Source organism: Neurospora hispaniola (assembly GCF_033458365.1).
Source record: "Neurospora hispaniola strain FGSC 10403 chromosome Unknown B0T23scaffold_3, whole genome shotgun sequence".
NCBI classification, from domain to species: Eukaryota; Fungi; Ascomycota; class Sordariomycetes; order Sordariales; family Sordariaceae; genus Neurospora; species Neurospora hispaniola.
The window spans coordinates 4,381,131-4,402,284 of record NW_026944408.1 but is presented as its reverse complement, the minus strand read 5'-3'; the positions used below and the strand labels follow the sequence as shown (position 1 = coordinate 4,402,284).

Here is a 21,154-nt window from a genome sequence, read left to right as displayed (position 1 = left end):
CAATGGAGAACTGACTTGCAAGCAGGGATAGGTCCCTTTCTCCTCAATTTCCAGGAGACAAAGCAATACCACAATGCGGTTGACATTGACGTCTTGGTGAACTGGAGCACACAGCTCTACCAGTCCTGCAGATGAAGAGAGGGATCACCCGTGATATTGGGTACAGCCCACACTGTCCCATCTCGACTTGATGGGTTCGGCATATAGTTTGTACCTGGCGATCCCGCTGTTGGGACCAGCAATCATGATCAAGCGGCATATGCAATGAAACTCGAATCACTCATGAACCATGGGGAGCTGAACCACAGCGGCTATGGTGGTGCCTGAGCTCAGTTCAGTCCAGTCCCATACCGACAGCAATCTTGAGGAAACCATAACACATGGGTGTTACAGGAAAGGGAAGGTGTATGATCAAGCCGGCTGATGTGTCGCCCCAAATGACAACAATAGGGGTCTGATCGCCGCGCAAGCGTCCGTAAACACCAAAGGACTGGTCACTCGAGGACCCATCGTGACACCACCAGCCGTGACCGCCCGCCAGCAAACCAAGTACAACCTCGGACACGGGAAATGCTGTTTTGACCCGTTGAGGATGCTCTCGGCCCCGGTGGTGGCGGTGGTCTCAAGAGTTCGACCCCGAGGCGAGAATGAAGCACCAAAAAGGGAGCCAGCAGTATGTGTCCCAAGTAGGGCTTCCTACCTCTCCTCGAGCTCTCCCTCTTCGGGGTTGACGGTCACTATGTGTGACCTCTGGCTCACGCACTATGGGCCCGAACAGAGCGCATATGTTGTGTATCGCAAGCTCGCCCAAGGAATTTCTTCTTTCTATAAGACACTCTTGACAGCTTGTTGAACCCAGAACGCCCCCTGGTAGGTCTCAATCTGGCACAGTCCTCAACCCTCGACCCATGGACGATTGTTTTTCTCTCCTCTTCCTACTATCATCATCACTATCGTTGAGATGGAATCTGAAAATCGAGGATCCGAGATCCTCGCCGTGACTTGGACACTCACCGGCTTAGCAGCGGTATCCCTTGTTGTCAGAATAGTGTGGAAACTACGCTCCAAGAAGAAACTATGGTGGGATGACCACATTTGTTCTCTCTCATGGGCAAGTGTACCCTCATTTCCAGAGATCGTCAACCATACTAACACGTAAACAGTTCGTCCTCAAAACCTCCATCTTCATTGTCACCATAGCCACCTCCAAAGGCCTCGGTGAACACGTTCAGGCTATCCCCGAAGACAATCTCCCCGCTATCGGTCTACTCGGCAACTTCATCGGCACCCTCTCCATCCTCGCCTCGGTATGGAGCAAGACCTCCTTCGCCCTCACGCTACTCCGGTTGCTGTCGGGCAGATGGACCAAGGACCTCCTCTGGCTCGGCGTGGCCACCATCCACGTTTTTCTGATCGTCAACGCCCTCTTTATGTGGATTAGATGCTCACCGGCCGCGAAGACGTGGGATACCTATATGGAAGGGACATGCTGGGATAACCAGGTTTATCCCCAGTATGCGATGTTTGCTGCTGGTATGTTCTACTACATCCTAGTTGACCGTCTAGCTCTTGTACTGATATGGTTCTGCAGGATACTCGGCAGCCGTAGACTTCATTCTAGCCCTTCTCCCATTAGCACTATTCCATCAACTCCAAATGATGCAACGGAAAGAAAAACTCGGCACCTCTCTAGCCATCATCGTCGCCCTTGTGTATGTACCCCCCTTTCTCCTCCACTTCACAACCACCGTGAACTCATTGTCCTAACCAACGTAACCAACCTCCAGCTCCGGAACCACCGCCATAATGAAAACAACCGTAATCTCCGGCCTCACCTCTTCAGACTTTACCTGTACGTATCCTGCCTCCCTCCCTCATTCTTTCATCACCCTTTCCCACTCACTCGCTTCCTTCCTCACTTGCTAACACCATCTGACAAAGTCACCACCGCCCCCCTAATCTATTACGCAACTGCCGAATCCGCCCTCACCATCATCGCCGCTTGCATCCTCTCCCTAGCCACCCTCTCACGAAGTAAAATCCAACCGGAGAACTCGGTGGCAGGCGACAACAACAAGTCGCTGGAAAACCAGAGTCAGACGTCGGAAAATATTCCGTTGGGAGCAGCTAGTGCTAGTACTACTGCGAGCGGTGGGCAATCAGCGCCGAGTAGTTCCTCTAGACAAGGACAAGAGAATAACAGTGGTGTCGTTAGAGATGCGGTTGTTGAAGGAGGAGGAGGAGGAGATCGAGGGCAGCCTGGTGGGCAGGAGGAGAGAGAAAGAGAGAGGAGGAATCGGTGCTGGTATAAATTGCCGCCTGATACGAATGCTTGGCCTGGGGTTTTGATGTGATGGTGGAGTGGCGTGGTAGAGAATAAAGGAGAGAAGATGAACATGGGATGGAAGAAGCAGTGAGGGGAGGGTGATGGTGCTGTTGAGGTCTCGGGTTAGCTACTATACTTGACGGCGTGAGTTGAGGACTTTTTGATGTATGTTTTGTAAGCACCATATAGGGAAAGTTGAATGAGGTACTAAAGAAGTTCAAGGAACCAAAAAAAAAAAAAAAAAAAAAAAAAAAAAAAAAAAAAAAAAAAAGAAAAAAGAAAAAGAGAAAGAAAGAAAGAAAGAAAGTTCGACGTCGTTGCAAGTTCCGAACGCAGTGGAGAAAAAGATAGATGCAAAAAAAATGTTGGTCTCTCCCGCCGGGAATTGAACCCGGGTCTCGAGCGAATCGAACTGATGTTCAAGCTTGACAAGCTCACATACTGACCACTATACTACGGAAGACTTACAGCTGTGATCAGCTGTCGTAGTTTGTTGGAAGTTTTGGCGGATGGTGGGACTATAACCTTCTGTATAGAATTTGGTTTTCGGACAGTACGCGCTGAACAGTAACCGCTCTCCATTTGAAGCGTCCATTTGTTAATGTCTAGCATCACCTCTTGTCTTTTTCCAAAACAACTAATTCCATAGGCGTATTGTCGCCAGTCCTTTTCCCATCCTGTTAACCATTTTCGGCATCATGTAAATCGACACCTTAAGCAGATGACAAGCAAAAGTCAATCCCGCCAGTGCGGTTCAAGCTCATATCTCGAAGCGAGCACTTGCTTACGTTCCCAGGCACCAGCGTCTAGACACCTCAAGATGGGCGGATGATGGCGGATATCGCCGGATTCAGGGCTCATCCTTCGCTAGTCAGGCGGAGAATTTGGGCTTGGCCTGCTGCCAATGCGTGGTGGTTGCATCCAGATGTGCCCAGAATTACCAGATCCGAGGCACGTTACAGGCACCCTTTGACTTTCATCGCCAGGTTATGCGGGGGACCTTCCTCTTTGGGCTTCCATGTCATGGCCGCGACCAGAGAGGAAGCTTTTCGTATTTTTGCCCAGAAGAAAAAAAAATGGTTATCGGGGAAGCCTTGATAACTAGAAAACCACCATATTTTTGTGAACCTGTCGATAATAACTCCAAACCACCGACGTCTCTTTCTCTTTTTTGAATATCAAACTCTTTCGTGTTGTTGATTTTGGCGCATCGCACCCACGAAGCGAACCCTTTTTCTTTTTTTTTTTCTTTTTTTTTTTTTTTGAACCCCTGACCACAGCGCATCTGCATAGACAATCAACCCCACCCCCGCATTTCACCATGAGTGTTGTTCCCCAGGAAATTTCCATGGACCTTCCGGTCATCGACCTCGACGTCTACCTTAATAACCCCGTGGACTCCCCCGAAGTCAGGGCCGAGTGCGAAAAGGCCGCAAAGGCTCTCATCACCTACGGCGCCCTCGTACTCCACGATTCGCGTGTCGCAGAGAAGGATAACGAGACCTTCCTGGATCTCCTAGAGGACTACTTTGCGCAACCCGAGGAGGACCTCCGCAAGGATGAGCGCCCCGAGCTGAGCTACCAGATTGGTGTGACTCTGGAGAACACCGAGAAACCCAAGTGCGCTGTTGACGAGCCATGCCTGAACGTCATCCAGCGCCTTGCGCCCGAGGAGAGGCCCTTGGATATTTCCGGCCACCACCCCGACCCCAAGTGCCGTTTCTTCTGGCGCATGGCTGAGCAGCCGCCCTACGAGACCAAGTTTCCCGGCTTGAACGCGGATAATGTCGTTCCTCAAGCGCCACACATCAAGGAGCGCTGGAACCCGGCCATGCAGCAGTGGGGTACCTCGATGAAGAGCGCTGTTGAGGGTCTCACTGAGATGACTGCCGTCGGTCTTGGCTTGCCTGCTGGTACCTTTAAGGATGCGGGTAAATACGGGTATGTTGTCTTTCCGTCTTATCAAATAAAACATATAGTCAGTCTCGCATTATCACATCTACTGATACCTCCAACGATAGCCCCCACCTCCTCGCCCCCACAGCCTCCGACCTCGTCAAGTACGGCCAAAAGGACACCATCCTCGCCGGCTTTCACACCGACCTCAACTTCCTCACCATCCACGGCCGCTCGCGCTACCCCGGTCTGCACATCTGGGCCCGCAACACGGGCAAGCGCATCGCCGTCAAGATTCCTGCGGGTAACTACCTCTTGGTACAAGCCGGCAAGCAGCTCGAGCACATCACGGGCGGTCTGATCAAGGCCGGCTTCCACGAGGTCGTGGTCAACGAGCGCACCGTCGAGGTCATTGAGAAGCGCAAGCAGCAGTTCCCCGACCGCCCGCTGATTCGTATCAGCTCGACTTTCTTCTGGCATCTGAACTCGGATCATGACCTTGCGCCTATTCCCAAGTTGGCGGAGGAGGCGCATAGGTTGAGGGCGGAGCAGTTCAATCTGGGAAGGGATGAGGGTGAGGAGAAGACGTACCCGCCCATGAAAGTGGGTGAGTTGGTGCAGGAGGAGTTGAAGCATATTGCTTTGATGGCTTAGACGGGTGCATCGGAAGTGGAAAGTGCATGTACAATGTACAAACGGTGTCGGTGGGCTGGAAGAGGCGACAACGAAAAGGCCTTGACCATTGTTGGGTGTCCCTAAGGGAAGAGGAGAAACGGATATCAGAGCAGCCTGAATACTTGAAAGGAGTACCGGTGAATGGGCACCGATCTCTCTCACTTGGGAGGGCACGGAGTTATAAAGTTGCTTTCATATAGTCTAGCATTGCACATGAATTTATTTGTTCAAGATTCATCTTGTAGGTTCTACAAAGGTTCGGTTCTCGTAATGTATTACCAAGTGTACACGGTCTCCAGTTGCTTGAGCCAGCACACGTCACATTTCCATAAGAGTATAACTCTTGCGAACAATTCCAGAAAAATGGCGTGCAAGTTATCGATTGAACAGAAATCAACCAGCTGACATGGTGTTGACCGGTAGGCAGTGCCAAATTCGATGATATAAGCTCAGCACACGGTATTATTCTCCACAACCAACTACGACAGCTGATCAACAGTTGTAAGTCTTCCGTAGTATAGTGGTCAGTATGTGAGCTTGTCAAGCTTGAACATCAGTTCGATTCGCTCGAGACCCGGGTTCAATTCCCGGCGGGAGAGACCATTCTTTTGTTTTTGCCTTTCTGCCTTTTAAAATCATCTCTATGCCTCGTAACTGTTTTGCCTTTTCTGTTTCTCTTTTTGTGTTGATATCTTTTTTTTCTTTTTTTTTTTCTCTTCTCTATTGCCGTGATGACTGAGTGAAGGACACTCTCGAGATCACCGTAACCTGCTTCATCGACTCCTGTTTTTGACTGCACACTGCCTTACTTATTCTCAGTCTCGTGTTAGTCACCTTGGCTTGCAATGGTGAGTTTTGAAGTTTGTTAAAAATACCGACCGACAACTAAAGTAATCACCGATTGTCCATGTGCTCTGGCTCTCCCCCCTGAGCTTCACGGCTGTATATAAAGTACGATTAGGCATCAATACACACGACTGAACAGCTGTTCAAAGCGTCGACTTGCTACAGACACAGGCCGTCTGGTGGTCGTTTCAGTTTCTTCTTTTTAGTATCGACCTCGGACATTTCCAGGACCATCGCGCACTGACCTTCGGTTCGGTTCAGTTCACAGTCCCAAAACATCCGCCCCACACTACACTACATGCATAGAGCTTTCCCTCGGCATTTATTAATCTCCCCAGTATACGTACACAGTATCCAACCGAGCCGGAGTAAGCCCCGGCGTGTCCGCACCGGGCCTTTTTCATGTTCATGGGCAACGCAACGGACGCCTGAGCCCAGTCCAGTCCAGTACGTAATCTGGTGGATGGATGGGATGAGTCCGTAATCTCACCGCCGGGGACAGACGACACAGGTCACTCGCTCGCTGCACGGTGAAACCCGCGGGCCTATTCTACTTACTTGTCGTCCACTAAGACTACACAGTAGTACACTGCGAAAGTGTGTGTGCAGGATCACGATGACTTCTTTCGATCAAGAAAACGACGAAATTACTTCGCATAATACTCGGACTTTTTCCAGTTTTCGATCTGTACGTGGAATGATGACGCAACTGACACGATTGCCGAATAATTGAAGATCACGATAAGATCGAGATGCTCTTTTCAGTACTACCGTGATTTTCTTGGAAGATGCAAAAGTTCCTCGCGGCACCAGCCGATAGTGTCGGCCTGCTTGCCGATCAGAACCAATGGTCCAAGACAATGAGTACTTAGGACGCTTCTTCCTAGGCTTGCTAGTGTAGGGACCCAGCGGGCCGCAATGCTGCCGGTCCGGCATCCAGAGGTGCCCGCTTGTCGATGCTATTAACAGCACCTTTGCTCTCGGCCTTTTGTCGGATCTCGTTGGCAAGCTTATGGCATCGAGGGAAACCCGCGAAGCATCATGATGCGGTTCAAGCTCGATCTAGCGTAGCACTCACGCGAGCACATCAATGCGATCGATGAGAAGAACGGGGATCTTGAGGGATCTGCTTGTGAAGATGTGAAATACCTGAGAGTGTGATATCAATGGCAGGCAGGGCCGTCGCACCGCAAGCTGCCGAAAATCATGGACGGACGGCAGACGGGACGGGAACTGAGAGTCAGAAAACTTTTAGCTGCGGTTGTCTAACTGAAAGAAGTGAAGATATCTCCACTGTTGGGAAATTGGGAGAACTCCACCACAACATTTGTAGTGCTGTTGTTTTCTTTTCCGCATTTCTGAGGTTTTTGGGGATCTTCGATCATCATTCCGCAACTGGTTCATACAAGTGGATTAAAAATATGTTCGGGGGAGACGGGACGGGTGAAGAGATTTCAAATCGAATGCAGAGAATGGAAGTTGCCTTCTCGAAGAACCGAACAATCATCGAGCTTCGGGCGATGGGCTTGAGTCCGCTGAGGATTGAGGTTTCGGGGTTTGGGTGAGATGTAGCCTCGATGTCAGGCTCATTGTCGATGAAACGGACAAGACTTTCGTAGTGTACACATGTAAATGGAGTGTCGTTTCCAGCTCGCTTCTAGAACCACATAGTGTTGTCAAGTAAGCCTTGGCTGACATTCAAAATGTCTTTTCAAGAGCGGTATGTAACAAACCATAACTGAGGGTATCTCCGCGCTGACTTTCCGCCCCCTTCACAAGCAATGTCTCTCGTTGCCGGTGCTGTCGCGTGACCGCTTGACCGCTGTCGGTAGTTGACAAGGAAAATGCCTGCTGTCGAGCTGCAAGTTTAAAATGAAATGAACGGAGGCACGACGATGCGCGAACTGCAACACCGCAAATGCTCTGCCGGCCGGTGAAGCTAAGCTGTTCGACCGTTAGGTTGGCACATGGCCGAAGTGGAAATCAACCGTCGGCCTCCCCCACCCTTTTTTCCATCTTAAGAGCACACAGCATGAAGCCATTGACCAATCATGGTTGAGATGAATGAATCCTGATCGAGGTCTCGAGATGAGGCTCCAAGTCGAAGGAAGGGCAACACAAAATCTCATCTCCTCAGTCGTGGCACAGCAGTGGCTTGTGTATCCGAGATACCTGTTGCCTCTTTTTCCTTTCGGCCCTTCATCCAAGGAACTTTGGGCAGCAGTGTTCGAATCATGGCCGAGAGGAGGCTCTGTTGTTGAAGATCGAGGCTTTTGGATTACGAAGAACCGGAAATGACTCTACAGAACTGAAGCAGCTTTACGCCGTACGGTGCTGTGTACACTACAGTACATGAAAAATTCTGGACGAAGTGGAACGGGCCCTACGAGGAATTTTCTCGGGCACTTGGCAGCAGCAGGTCGTGCCCACCTCGCGCAATCCCACCTTCCGTTGCATTGTGCAGGGACCAAGGGCGCGGTCCGTGCACGGTACCTGCGTCTGACAGATCGCATCGCAAGCTTTATCTCGTTGGAGTCTAGCTCCAGTTTCATCTTTGCTGCTGAACACTGAACCGACGGCCTGGGTGACGGTTTTTTACAACTTGAGGCTTCAAGTGCTCAGAGTGCCCACTGTGAGCATCAAATGTCTCGGGAAAGCTGTCGCTGTCTGACTCCACGTTATCAGATGTCAAGCAACAGATACTTGTACAGTGCCATTTCGTAATAATACGACGACGACGACGCCGAGAGTGTCAACAAAAGTGAATTACACACGGGCTATGCAGGTCTCGCTTGCATCACAGAGAATGCGCGTAACACTGTGTACAATGGAGACAACTTGAAGCTCTTCTCGAACCGATGGACGACGATTACCAAATACTGCCCGTCACGAATGGGGTACACAGACCCCACTTCTCTCCGCTACCCTCCGGCTTACTGCTTCGACACCGCAAGCCAGCACAGAACATGGCAACCTCCGCGATCTTTGGAAACATAGCACCGGAACCCATATCTTATTTAACCCATAGGAACGAGCAGGTGCATGTAACCTGTCGAGCAACGCAAACCACCTTTTCCCTTGCCATTCGTTGCAACGACATCTCGTGGCCTACACGCTAGAGACGAGGACAGCCATTCTCACGAGTATCAAAGGTGACGAGGCAGCTTAGATCTGGTGGTCATCTCCTGCATCTTACTACCTGCTTCGACGTTACTCAGCATTGTCTCTCCGTGGCCTGTCCTTGGACTGACTGACATACGCCACACGGATATGTATCCCCCATGTAGGAGAGCGAGACAGACCCGACCCTAGCCCCGCCTTTGATTTCTTTGCACAGCAGGAAAAAAGGTCTCTGAAACCTGAACTAGGACTCGCCGATTGATGAGCGTATATGTAGTACTGTAGTCGAGTTCAGCAGTCATAGCTACGACAAGCCAGCCAGGACTACACTACTGTATACCGCCTCTCACGGAATAGTAGTAGAGTCCTTGGATCGGAAATGACGTGCGACCGGTCCTTCACGACATCCTCGGCGTAAACTCCTGGACTAGCAAAATCGAGCCTAACTCTTGTACACTAACCTTGGAGCGAGCGGTTTGCGAATCCATTCTATGCTCATCTTGGTAAATACCCGTCTCTTGGCGGCTCAAAGCCCATGTGTGGCCAGGCGAGTCCATCGCCGATCCCCGTTAACCAGGTTCTGTTACAAGATACGCACGGAGGGGAGATCACCAATGCCAGAGAGTCGGGAAGAAGAAGAAGAAGACCTTCAATGCTCTGCCCCCCCTCATGCACTCCAGCACGTAATACAACAACGAATCTGAGAACGGCTTGGCAGGTACAAGAAGTGAAGCGGACAGGTATGTAGCCAGGAACCAGGGGTGGTGGGCATAATGTAGTGTACAGTCCGATGCTGGTTCGTCTGTTAGCTCGGTACACTAGGTACCTGTACTGTACTCTGTCCACTACACGAAAGCTACCTATCCTTCTAGTCTCAAACCTCACAAAGACAAATCAAAATAGCAGAGTACGAATTACAAAGGCATTGACAGGAATTCAATGACATATTGAATATCGGATATGGCATTTCCAAGGTAATAACCACGCATTAGTTAGCTAATGAAAACGCATAGGAAAGCTGACGCAAGGTCTCGAGCTAACAAATCAATCAGTACTGGCCTGTACCTGTCCGAACTCCCTGCAACGAAAAAAAAAAAAAAGCGTCGGTTCTCTGGAATAACAAGGAGGCTTCGCTCCAAACAACCCATGTTTACATAGTATTATTACCCACCTCCATCCATCCATCCATCCATCCTCATTCATCCCTCATCCCGAAACGACGGACCTGAAAACCCACAACAACAACAAATGGGATCCACACGTAAGGCACGGCATCTCGAACCTGCAGCTGGTCGGTCCAACAACAATTCTTCTCACTTTCTCTCAGAGTCATGCACCCCGTAGTGACTAGTGTAGTGTACATACGCGAAGCGAGCAAGCGAGGGAGCGAGCACGGTCCTTTTTTTTCTTCTTTTCTTTCTTTTCAGCTCTTAGGTGTATTCTTTCTTACATACACCTCGGTACTATAGTCTAGGGTGGGTAGGGTTTTTGGTAATACATACATTTATTACCCAATGATGCCCACTCAGCATTCACTCCATCCGTGAAGTCCGGGGTGGATCATCGCTCTCTCTCTCTTACCCAGCTTTTTTTTTTCTTTTCTTTTTCTATTACCCAAGGCTTTCCACTCGCGAAAAAAAAATTAAAAAAGGCTTGTCTTGACTTGACTTTACCTGGAACCTGTTCCAATTCATTCATTCGTTCAATCATATTTAACTTCAAGCTGCTTGTCTGTCATTCGTTCATCCAATCGACAACCCAAAGGTGGTCCCAGTTTGGTCTCCAGTTTGACCTCCGCTTCCGACTCCATGCCTCTTACCTCCCGTTGACCAGCCTTCCTGGTCCAGAATCTCTCCAACTCTTTTTTCCCACCGATTCCGGGATTACGGATACCTACAGAATTACATCGAGGAACGAAGTGAAGAGTGTTAACAAAGTTTCTTCGTCATCATCGTGGAGGATCTTTTGTTGCATGTAACAGAATTGGATCTTACTCTTTTTCACCCCAAAATCGGTCATTCGGCACATACAACATACCAAAAGCTACCACTGGTTTCCCACAACGAAGAAGACAAGCCTCGGGAATCGATCGAGTAAAGGGTATCCGACCCGATACTTCTTCAACTTACAACAACAACAACAACAACTCACCAACCGGCTGGTTACCGACTACACTGCACTGCGCTGCACGTGGCTTGAAACACATTCCTTCAAACTATCCAACCACAACACAAACCACACACGGCCAAAAAAAGAACAAAACGACATACACACAGTACATCTGTCGTCGTCGGAAGCCGTTCTTTTGGTGTGGACCGACCAATACCGACATACGGGAACCTGCAGGAGAAAGAGAAAGAGGAAGAGAACGAGAACGAGAGAGAAAAGGGAGGCTGGGGTATTGTACTGGTTTCTTGTTTGCATGCTTGCTTCCTTGCTTGCTTTCAAGGTCATCATCACCAAAACCAGCAGCATACCGCTCTTCACACAAAGAGAGACAAGACAAGTTAACAAGAGGTTGTTTGCTTTTTCTCAAACACAAAACGCACAGACCACATCTTGTTTTCCCACCTATTCTTCACTAGCTGGCCGATCGTGTCTCTCGTCTGCTGTCTGCTGACCGCCGACCACTTTTACTCACCTTGCAAGCTAAAGCTTTCCAAGGGCCTGGGCTCCTTGTTGATTGCTTTACCCTGCCGATTGTTAACCAACACCTTGGGACAAGCAATCGCGGATCGAATCGAACGAGACCTTTACACACGGCAAGACGGCCGGACGGGAGCGAGGGGTGAGAGCCGGGGGAGGTTATCCAAATTAACCTTCTTTTTTTCGACTCCGTGACTCCGCGGACTCTTTTTGCCAATTAGAAAACCTGCCGGAGTCGTTCGTTTCGTTCATCCGTTCGTTACACATTATCCGGACCGCCACACAGCACGAACCACTGGGGTTCATCAAACAAAAAGACGAACGAGAAAGCCCGAGCCATAAGTGTTTCATACCCGAACATTTTGGTCCTCTGGGTTTTCGGTTCTTCGTCCTTTCTCTTCCGCTTTATTCGTTCGACTGTCATCACATCAGCAACTCGCAATGGCGATACCACCTGTGATCCCAGCGTTGCTGGGCACAGTAGCCGTCTTTGCGACAACGGCTATATTTGTTATTCACATCATCCTGGCCAGGTCATTGGCCCAGGAGACTTCTTCGTCAGTCAAGACGACAACCATCGTCGCCGCGGTGTTTGAGGGCTTGGCCCTTTTCACAACAAGTTTCCAACTCATCTCAGGTTGCGTGGCTTCACGCTTGGTTAGGAGGTTCAACGGGGCATTGTTTGGGGCTGGACTTATTGTGTGCTCGGTGGCTGCTGCGCTGTCGATCGCCACTTTGGTATTGCTCAGCAAGGATTCGGCAAAGCTACCAGAGAAGGTAGCGGGGACTAAGACATCGGGATTCGTTGTTGGAGGAGCGGTGGCATTGGGAGTCGCGTTCGCCGCGCAATTATCCTTCCAGGTTCTGTGCTTCATCAGTGTTCGAACGGGCGGCGTGTGTTGCGCAGGAGACGTGGAGAGCTCGCCAAGGCAACAAGTCAAGGCGATCCCCTACCAGCAGACGAACCCCAACACGGAGAAGGTCCGCTTCGAAGACCCGACAATGTCGGGGCGGGGAACTCCCCGTCCGGGCTATGGACACTCGGTGGGTAACTCTCTGAGCTCGTGGCGCTCATCGCTCTACTCAGCCATGCGCCCCATTCCCTCAAGGACCCATCTCCTAGCGAGCAACAGCCAGTACTCGCTACCTCTCCGCATGCGCCAATCCGACTCAATCGATTCAATCGCCATGCACGAGCGTCAGACCACCTCCGTTGCCATGACTCTCGAGAACGGCTTCAACTCCGAAGGCATCAACTCCGTTAACCCTCAAAACCGACAGGCTGTCGCCGAGGCTGCCCCCGCCTGCTCTCCGGCAATGCCACCTGCACCCTTCCTTGAAACCATCGCGGCCAGCCCCATGACCAGCAGACAACCCAGTCCCGCTTTACCTCCTACAGACAGTGAGCTAGACCTTGGCAACAGTCTGTTCGTCCCGCCCAAGTCCATCCGCCGCCGCAGCCGTTCCTTCAGCCCCGCCTCTATGCGGTCAATGGAGTTCGCGCGGGAAGCCTTCACCCAGCACGCCACTATGTCCGAAACGCACATCAGCGAGGCGCACATCCACCCTCTTTTCCGATCGGATTCGCCTACGCCGCCGGCTATCGTGTCTCCCGGGACAGTAGTGGTCGCGGCGCCCAACGGCGGACAGGTCCTCTCGGATAAGCATAGCATCCGAACCCTAACGAGAAGGCGAAGCGGGAGCTTGCCGGCGGTGCCAAGCCCATTGAGCAGGCAAGGATCACTAGAAAGCTTTAGGACAAAGGTGACGAAGTATGAGGGCGGGAGCAGACCGGGGACGAGGGCGGAGGAGCTGAGGGAGGAGGATGAAGAGGGGTTATCTGATGAGGAGGAGAGTGACGATGATGAGGAAGGATATGGTGGGAACGAGGAAGGAAATGATAGGGATGAGGCAACGATGTCGCCGATGAAGGGGAAGACTCCGGCTGTGAGCAGCCCATCGCCCTCGCCTAGACCATCGCTGGCTCACGATGGGGCAGATGGAGAAATGACACCGCCTATTCCGGACTGGATCCTCGGTGCTGGAGCGAGGACGAGCTTCTTGGGATATAACCAGCGGAAAAGCCATGCGCCTACGTCTGCGCCGGCTGATGACGACGAGGAGGAGGAGGAGGGTGTTGGTGGTCCCTCCGTTCGATGACGAAACATGGCCGGCTAAAAAAAAAAAAAGGTTTCCTTTGTTTGCTTTTGATTGGGGTGTATAACGGGCATCGAGCGGCTGGTTGGTTGTGTGGTTGTGTTGGATGGCCTGAGACGAAGTTACGACATGATACCTCTCTTTCACTTCTTTACCCCTGTTTTTCTTTTTCTCTTCTTAATCCTCTTTGGTTCGATCTCCGCTCAGAGAGTAAGAAAGGTCGCCGTTGAGGGAAGATACCGCCTTTTCCTCCTCTTCTTCTTCTTCTTCTATTTTCCTTCTTCTTTCCTTTGTATTTTTCATATCTTGGGGGAGGGGAGGAGGGGGGTTTTGTGTGGAGACGCAAATATGATACCTTTGATTGCGAGGCGTTGGACTTGAGTTCCATACCTAAAAGATGGGTCTTGGATAGGTGGGAATTGTATATAGAAAAGCTCGGCTATGGTTGGATAGAGGGATGGCTAGATGATGGATGGATTCAGGTAGATGCTTCTCTGCGCTATGCGACGATTAAAAGATGTAGCAGATGAGAAATGAACAAGTCAGAACAAAAGATCGTGCCCGAGAAATATGCGCGGTGAAATTGAGCTGTGATCCTTCATCCAAGCTATGATGGTTGAATGTCCGATCATGGCTGCGATGCAAATGTAGGTAGCTTGGGAGCTTGGGAAGGATGATGAAAGAAACCAGAAGAAATGTCTGGCTCGAATCACGTTTGCTGCTTTGAAAAGTAACTACAATGCTACCGTTCCGTCATTTTGCGATGATAACCGAAGAGAAGGCACTCCAGTCGTGGTCAACTCAACACATGATGTTCAGAGCAAGAGCAACCAAGTTCTCCCCAGTTCAATGTCACGATCCACGTCGGGTCACGTTGTGAGGCTTATCTTATCTGGTGCTCTTTCCAGAGGGAACTCATGCATATGATTGGTACAGACGGGAGGTGTTCTTCAGCCCCATTTTATACGCGCTTATGAGGGGAGATCATCTATTCGCGTGACACTGCCATAACCAGCGATGACTTCATTTTCTTCATCGCAAGAAAAAAAAAAAAAAAAAAAAAATCAGAGATGAAAGAAGATGGCTGCTTTGGATCGGTTCACAGCATGACCTCAAATATCCCCCTTTAATTTGGCATCACCTTTGCCAACGGAAACATGTGGTAAGCAGTGACATTCAAAAGCCGGACTGATAAAGAACAATTTCATGTTTTTCAACGCAAAAAGGCCAACACAACCTGGAAAGTGAATGGATGGAATCAATCTCCAAGATGTGTGTGTGTGTGTACAGACGGATGGCAGTGTGACGACTGTGACCTCTCCACCAGCTCCAGGCGGCAAGATGCCGCGCAGCCCCCCGCCTAACAATGCCGCTGCCTTGTGCCTGCCCACTTTGCCTGCCGCTTCCCCCCATCCATTCACTGCCGTAGCACACCACTGGCTGCGACGGTGAACCTGGCTGCCCGCCTGCTGCAGTGCCCCTCTTCCATTCACTCAGTGCAGGTGAAGCGAACAAAACCCCAAATTCTCCGCCTCAAAGCGGCCCCATCAGTCATCACAAGCCGCTGTAAAACGTTCAAGCTTTCTGCTACCTACCTATTTCTTGCCACAGCGATTACAACTACCTCCTCCCCTGTATGCCACCTCGCCATCTCAACCTTACCACAGCAACCACCAACCACTTCCACTTTTTCTTCGTCCTCGCCCAACTCCGCCGACTGCAACAAATCTTGCTGTCTCCCATCGCGACTCGGATCCCAACGAAGCTCGCCCGTCCGGACAGACTTTACTTACATCATCAGACTCTCATTGTCAACGTAGCAGCCGTTTAGCTGCGTCACAGATTGCCCGTCATGAAGGTTACTTTCAAGGTACGTGCCCATAAGCTTGCCCATGTCGAGTGTTTGACGTAGCCAGCCAGCTAGGCAGACAACGAGCCAGACGTACCGCGATAGCTTCTCAGCAAATTTGGAAACAACCCAGCGTCTTCTTTGGATCCTGTCTGCCTGGTTGGATCAGAGCTCGCTCCCTCTGTCCATAAGCTCTCAAAGTCTATATAATCAAATACTAACAATGACTGTTCGTCCATCTAGGACCTCAAACAACAAAAGTTCACGCTCGAGATCGAGCCCACCGAGACTGTTGGTTACCCTTCGTCGCCTCCCATTTCCTTACACCCTTTACCTCAGGCCGACGTCATGGAGACATCCAACACGCCGTGACAGCCCTCAACAATCGAATGCTCAGTCGGCGTCGCGAGCCTCCCATGTCGCTTCGGGAGACGTGTATGATGCTGGCGAGCTAGAAGCTAACCAGTTGCAGATTTCCAAGGTCAAGCAGAAGATCTCCGAGGAGAGGGGCTGGGCTCCCGAGCTGCAGAAGCTTATCTACTCCGGTAAGCACCGCTTGCTTCTCAAACGATGGATACCGCTCCCGAATACTGACTTTGCCCCAACAGGCAAGATCTTGAAGGATGAGGAGACCGTTGAGTCGTACAAGATCGAGGAGAAGGGCTTCGTTGTCTGCGTCGTGAACAAGGTACTAATAACCCCGTTATTACTCACGTCCTCGTACAAAGATAAAGCTGACATTTTTTCGCAGCCCAAGACCACTGCCCCCAAGCCAGCCGAGTCGTCGTCGTCTGCCGCCGCCCCCGCTACCCCCGCTGCCGCCGCCCCGGCCTCGACACCTGCTCCCCCCGCCGCTCCTGCGGCCTCCAGCGCTGCTGCCGCTGCTCCTTCGACGCCGACGCCCGCTAGAACCGCCGCGGCTCCTGAGGCGGCCCCAGCTGCCGGTACTCGCGATGCCAACGCCCTTGCCATGGGCGAGCAGCGCGCCGAGGCCATTGCCAACATGGAGGCTATGGGTTTCGAGCGTTCGCAGATTGACGCTGCTATGCGTGCCGCCTTTTTCAACCCCGAGCGCGCTGTGGAGTATCTCTTGAACGTACGTTTCACAACTCATTCCATTTTCTGTTCTATATCTGGTTTACTGACACAGCTTTAGGGTATTCCCGCCAACCTCCAGCAACAAACTGCCTCTCGTCAGCCTTCTGCCGCTCCGGCTGCTGCCCCTGCTGCTGCCGCTCAGGCGGCTTCCCCCGCTGCTGCTGGCGGTGACGATGACGATCAAGTCAACCTTTTCGACCTTGCCGCTCAGCTCGGCAACAGCGCTGGCGGACGTGGTGCTCGTGGTGCGGAGGGTGCTGGTGCTGAGGCCGCTGGTTTAGGTAACCTCGACTTCCTCCGCAACAACGCACAATTCCAGCAAATGCGCCAGCTTGTACAGGAGCAGCCCCAGATGCTGGAGCCTATTTTGCAACAGCTCGGTGCCGGCAACCCTCAACTTGCCCAGATGATTGCCCAGAACTCGGATCAGTTTTTGAACCTCCTTGGCGAGGGCGGTGAGGGTGGCTCTGTCGGTATTGCTGTCACAGAGGAGGAACGCGATGCCATTGAGCGTCTCACCCGCCTGGGCTTTCCCCAGGACCAGGCCATCCAGGCCTACTTCGCTTGCGACAAGGATGAGGAGCTTGCCGCCAACTTCCTTTTCGATCAAGGACCGGAGGAAGATGACGACATGCCCCAACAATAGATAGGGGGTGAGGCTGTAGGCTGGAATGAGATATCTTGGGTTTTTCGTAACTGGGCGTTAAAAGTCGTTGGCAGGGTGGATTTTCGTTAGCAGCTGCCTTTGCATTTGAAACGTGGGCGACGGCTGGATGGTTTGGGCTTGCTTAGGATGCATTGGAGACTTTATGATGACATTATACCTTAGGGAGCTCAAAATGCTCAACACTGCTGATCAACGTTCACATGCAATACACGGGTGGGCTTTGTGTGTCTGATCTCTCCAATGCGCGACAGGTTTCGACCAGTTTTAGTAAGAAAGCATCAACAGTAAGTGGAGTGATGAAATGGAAAAACATGCTTCGCGTAGACCTAGATCAATGGATAGCCACAGAGGTGTGGTGTGTTCACAGCTTACGAATCACTCTATTCTTTATGTACTCTGTAATAGTCCTGTCCCTTGAAGAGTGAACGAAGCCTTCCCATCACGAACCATAACCAGCAATGAAAGCGAAGACAAGATTTGAGACCATGAAACCGTCCGCACATAGTATGATCAATAACCCTTTTTTTGTCTCCATTTGTTTTTCCCTTCCATGTTCCATACCTAACCAAGTGCCCTCCGGTTGATGGGTATATAAAACCTATTTGTTCCCTGATGGTAAAGCCTTTTGTTTCCGTGCCACACCTATCCCATGACTTTGTCATTTGTTCCTGTCCGTTTCTCTCAAGCAATCAAAGTCTCTTCGTTCGATAGACACCTGTATCCCCCCTATTCCCTTGTAACACCAGACTTGCACAACTCATCTCTAATCTTGCACAACACCTCACCAACTCAACTTAATCCATCTACCAAGTTGGTTCCGGCCTCGCCTTCTTCCCCCTCCTCTTCTTGCCCCCCGCCACCCCACCCTGTCCATCCTTCCCAAACAGCAACTCGGCCTTCTTCCGCTCCTCCTCGGCTTTGGCATCCTCAATCGCCTTTTGCCGCGCCTCAAACTCCTCCTCGGCCTTTCTTTGCTCCTCATAAATCTTCTCGGCCGTCTCAAACTCCTGCCCCGTGTCGCGCTGGTACTGCTCAATGTCAATCATGACCGTTCTCTCGCCCACCAGCGCCTTTTGGATCCTGTCCGGATCGGCGCGCTCCTCGCGGTTGAATTTTAACTTGATGTGCTTGCGCGTCTTGTCCTTGAAGAGGCGAGCAATGGTTTCGAAATCGGTGCCGAACATGGTTAAAGCCGAGTAAAACTTGTCGGTTTCTTCGTCACTCCATTGGCCCGGTTTCATGTTGCGGCGCAGGTAGGTGGCTGATGTGGTTAAGTGGGTAAAGTCGTTTTCTTCTTGCACTTCGTAGTTGGCTTGGTCGACGGCTGCGTGGCGGTCGACTTGGAGCGAGCGCTCGTTGAGGCGGATTTCGCCGTCGATCATGATATATTGCTCGCCGACGGCGCCGACGGACGAGTCGACTAGGGGGGGCTCGTCGATGGCGGCGGCGGCAGCGGGCCGGGAGGACGCAGCAGGGTTGGTAGCAGAGGTTCCGCCGGGAGCGGGGGTGCCGGAGGCGGATTGTTCGCCGCTGGCGCCGCCGTCGGGATTATCGCCGTCACCGTCAGCGGTCTCGCCGCGCTTTTGCTTCTTGCGCTTTTCGTAGTATTTCTGTCGTTTGGCGCGCTCGCGCTCGGCGAGCTCGTCGTGTAGACTGAATTTCTTGCCGATGTGCAGGTCCTTGGCCAGCTCGGCCATGGTTAGCTGGGTGCGGTCGATCTGCACTTGCTCGGCATTTTCGGGGGTAGCTTCGCGCTGTTGCCTGCCCTTCTTGGTGTTGGCTTGAGCTTCTTCATTTTGCTCCTCATCGCCCAGGAGAGCTGGATCGATGTTGTTCGACTCTGTCCTGGGCTTTCTTGGCTTCCGCACCCGCTTCGGCTTGGGTGCTGCTTCCTGGTCGTCTTCTCCCTCGACGCTCGGCTCGGCTGCTGATTTCCTTGTCCGTGCGCGCTTCTTAGGAGCTACTGCTGCTGCTGCTGCTGATGCACCTTCGGCTTCATCCTTATCCGCTTCGCCTTCGCCTGTTGTTGCATCCGTCTTACGTTTTCGAGGAGCTCGCTTCCTGGGAGCTGGTACTGCGGCTTCACCTTCGGCTTCAGCCACTTCCTCTCCATCGGCACTCGGCTCAGCCGCTGCTTTCTTTGTTGTCCGCGTTCGCTTCGTGGGAGGTGGTGCTGCCGCTTCGGCTTCGGCTACGGCTTCATCATTGCCCGCTTCATCGACTGTTGCGTCCGCCTTGCGCTTTCGAGGAGCCCGTGGAGCCCTTGGTACGGGCGCCTTCTTGGTAGTTTTGGTGGTTGGTGCGGCCGTTGCCTCGGCACTTGACTCTGCTCGACTCTCAGCAGAGCTCTCGGACTGGGTAACCGGCTGTGTAGTCTCTGTGCTAGAACGCGTTGAAGCTGCCTCTGTAGACGAGGTTCCACTGGGGGTGGCCGAGGACGTGGTACTTGAAGGATCGGCCGCGGGTGTCGGGCGTGTAGCTCTGGACGGAGATTGTGCTATGATTTCTGATGTCGCCACGGAGCTTCTGCCTCTGGGCCTTGTGATTTCGATGATGGTCGGGGTAATGACCGCCGCCGGTGTACCCCTGGCTTTGGAAGGTGTCTGTCTTGGTGCCGCTGCTTTCGGATTCTCGGTCGCGGTCGTCGCATTCGAACTCTTTTCGCTTGTCGGTTTCTCGGCTGGCTTCTCAACTGGTTTTTCTACTGGCTTTTCCACGGGGGTACTCGCCGTTGCGGTAGGGGCTGGAGTTGGCGCCGGAGCTGGAACAGAAGCTGTAGCTGAGATGGTGGCAGGTTGTGCTTGCTTGTCCGTTGGAGCGGCATCTTTGGAAACTGGTTTGGCAACACTCGAAGACTCCTTCTCGGGGGCCGTATCGCTTGGGAGAGTTGCAGGGGGTGTAGGCTGAGCTGAAGCTGAAGCCGGCGACACCTGACGGGTCGAGGGACCGGACTCGGCTGTGGGAGTGGCGGCAGCTGTGGTAGGTTGTGAGGTTGTTGACTCGGTCGGGGCGGGAGTTGAATCGGTGGATTTTGCTGAAGGAGGCGCGTTGCGACGAGCAACCACCTTGGGTTTGACCTTGGGGCCGAAGCCCGGTTTCTTGAGCATCTGGAGTCTAGTCGGCGACTACCGGAAACGAACTAGCAGCTGTGAATTAGAAAAAGGGAGACGTCGATGTTTTGGTGAGCATGGCCCACACAAGGCTGCCGACGATAAACAAAGACTATGGTAGGGTTAGGTATGATGAGCCTCAAGCGATGCGACTTTGTTCTGACGGGTAGCGAATTGGCTTGGTGTGTGTCCAGACAACCGTGAGGTTTGAAGATCGAAGATAGCGCGAGGCCAAGGGAGTCAATTGCTGCACAAGCGATTGTAAGAAAGACGCGCGCAAAGTTGCCCGGTCAATTGATTGTTGACTGATAAAGTGGTGATGGGAAAAAAGATGGGCGGGGTGGGTGGTTAGGATCCAGTCCCGGCCGGTGGTGGTGCACTGGGCCACTGGCTCCTGGTACCAAACAGTGGCATTGGAGGAATCCAAAGTAACCGAAGGCTGAAAGAGGCTTAGCGTGACGCATCCAAAGGGCGACGAGAGAGTGGATTCTGTCGGTCTGGCGGGTTCGCCGCGAGTCCATCGATCTTTGCGCTCCCGTTCAAAGACCCACTTTTCTGGCCGATGAGCGAAGGAAGGAAGGTGTTGAGAATGTGGAAAGGTTGCAGTTGTGATTCCTCCTCCAGGCCGTTGCCCGCTTCCGCCCTTCCTCGTCACAGACAAACAGATGGAAGACACACGGGACTAACAAAGTGACCTAGAGAGCAGAGAACAGCACAGCAATTCATCCATTGTATTCAATTAATACCTAACCTCGACACCTCGG

General features: G+C 52.0%; 6 protein-coding genes and 2 non-coding genes across 8 annotated transcripts; 6 read left to right on the top strand and 2 right to left on the bottom strand.

The window, feature by feature from the left end:
• Window positions 1-961: 961 nt before the first annotated feature.
• On the top strand, window positions 962-2,354 carry B0T23DRAFT_403968 (uncharacterized protein; the record flags this gene model as incomplete). The annotated part of the gene is made up of 5 exons (XM_062838830.1): window positions 962-1,111; window positions 1,164-1,533; window positions 1,592-1,712; window positions 1,788-1,852; window positions 1,942-2,354. The coding sequence occupies 5 exons, from the start codon at window positions 962-964 to the stop codon at window positions 2,352-2,354; spliced, it is 1,119 nt and encodes a 372-aa protein (XP_062694633.1).
• Window positions 2,355-2,696: 342 nt separating this feature from the next.
• Window positions 2,697-2,789, bottom strand: B0T23DRAFT_t138. The gene has a single exon. It is a non-coding gene; the product is annotated as a tRNA-Asp (tRNA).
• Window positions 2,790-3,577: 788 nt separating this feature from the next.
• On the top strand, window positions 3,578-5,134 carry B0T23DRAFT_378425 (uncharacterized protein). Its single transcript, XM_062837097.1, has 2 exons — window positions 3,578-4,267; window positions 4,348-5,134. The coding sequence occupies exons 1-2, from the start codon at window positions 3,648-3,650 to the stop codon at window positions 4,874-4,876; spliced, it is 1,149 nt and encodes a 382-aa protein (XP_062694632.1). The 5' UTR covers window positions 3,578-3,647; the 3' UTR covers window positions 4,877-5,134.
• A 269-nt stretch (window positions 5,135-5,403) lies between these two features.
• On the top strand, window positions 5,404-5,496 carry B0T23DRAFT_t145. The gene has a single exon. It is a non-coding gene; the product is annotated as a tRNA-Asp (tRNA).
• Window positions 5,497-6,239: 743 nt separating this feature from the next.
• Window positions 6,240-7,308, top strand: B0T23DRAFT_412075 (uncharacterized protein; the record flags this gene model as incomplete). The annotated part of the gene is made up of 2 exons (XM_062839460.1): window positions 6,240-6,564; window positions 6,898-7,308. Exons 1-2 carry the CDS (start codon window positions 6,532-6,534, stop codon window positions 7,306-7,308), a joined length of 444 nt encoding a protein of 147 aa, XP_062694631.1. The 5' UTR covers window positions 6,240-6,531.
• A 4,642-nt stretch (window positions 7,309-11,950) lies between these two features.
• Window positions 11,951-13,669, top strand: B0T23DRAFT_313129 (uncharacterized protein; the record flags this gene model as incomplete). The annotated part of the gene is made up of 2 exons (XM_062834726.1): window positions 11,951-13,344; window positions 13,462-13,669. The coding sequence occupies 2 exons, from the start codon at window positions 11,951-11,953 to the stop codon at window positions 13,667-13,669; spliced, it is 1,602 nt and encodes a 533-aa protein (XP_062694630.1).
• A 1,493-nt stretch (window positions 13,670-15,162) lies between these two features.
• B0T23DRAFT_378416 (XPC-binding domain-containing protein) lies at window positions 15,163-17,659 on the top strand. The gene is made up of 6 exons (XM_062837096.1): window positions 15,163-15,536; window positions 15,759-15,806; window positions 15,988-16,060; window positions 16,124-16,203; window positions 16,267-16,611; window positions 16,672-17,659. Exons 1-6 carry the CDS (start codon window positions 15,519-15,521, stop codon window positions 17,257-17,259), a joined length of 1,152 nt encoding a protein of 383 aa, XP_062694629.1. The 5' UTR covers window positions 15,163-15,518; the 3' UTR covers window positions 17,260-17,659.
• B0T23DRAFT_336788 (uncharacterized protein) lies at window positions 17,643-20,839 on the bottom strand. The gene has a single exon (XM_062835813.1). It carries the CDS (start codon window positions 20,385-20,387, stop codon window positions 18,084-18,086), a length of 2,304 nt encoding a protein of 767 aa, XP_062694628.1. The 5' UTR covers window positions 20,388-20,839; the 3' UTR covers window positions 17,643-18,083.
• Window positions 20,840-21,154: the final 315 nt, after the last annotated feature.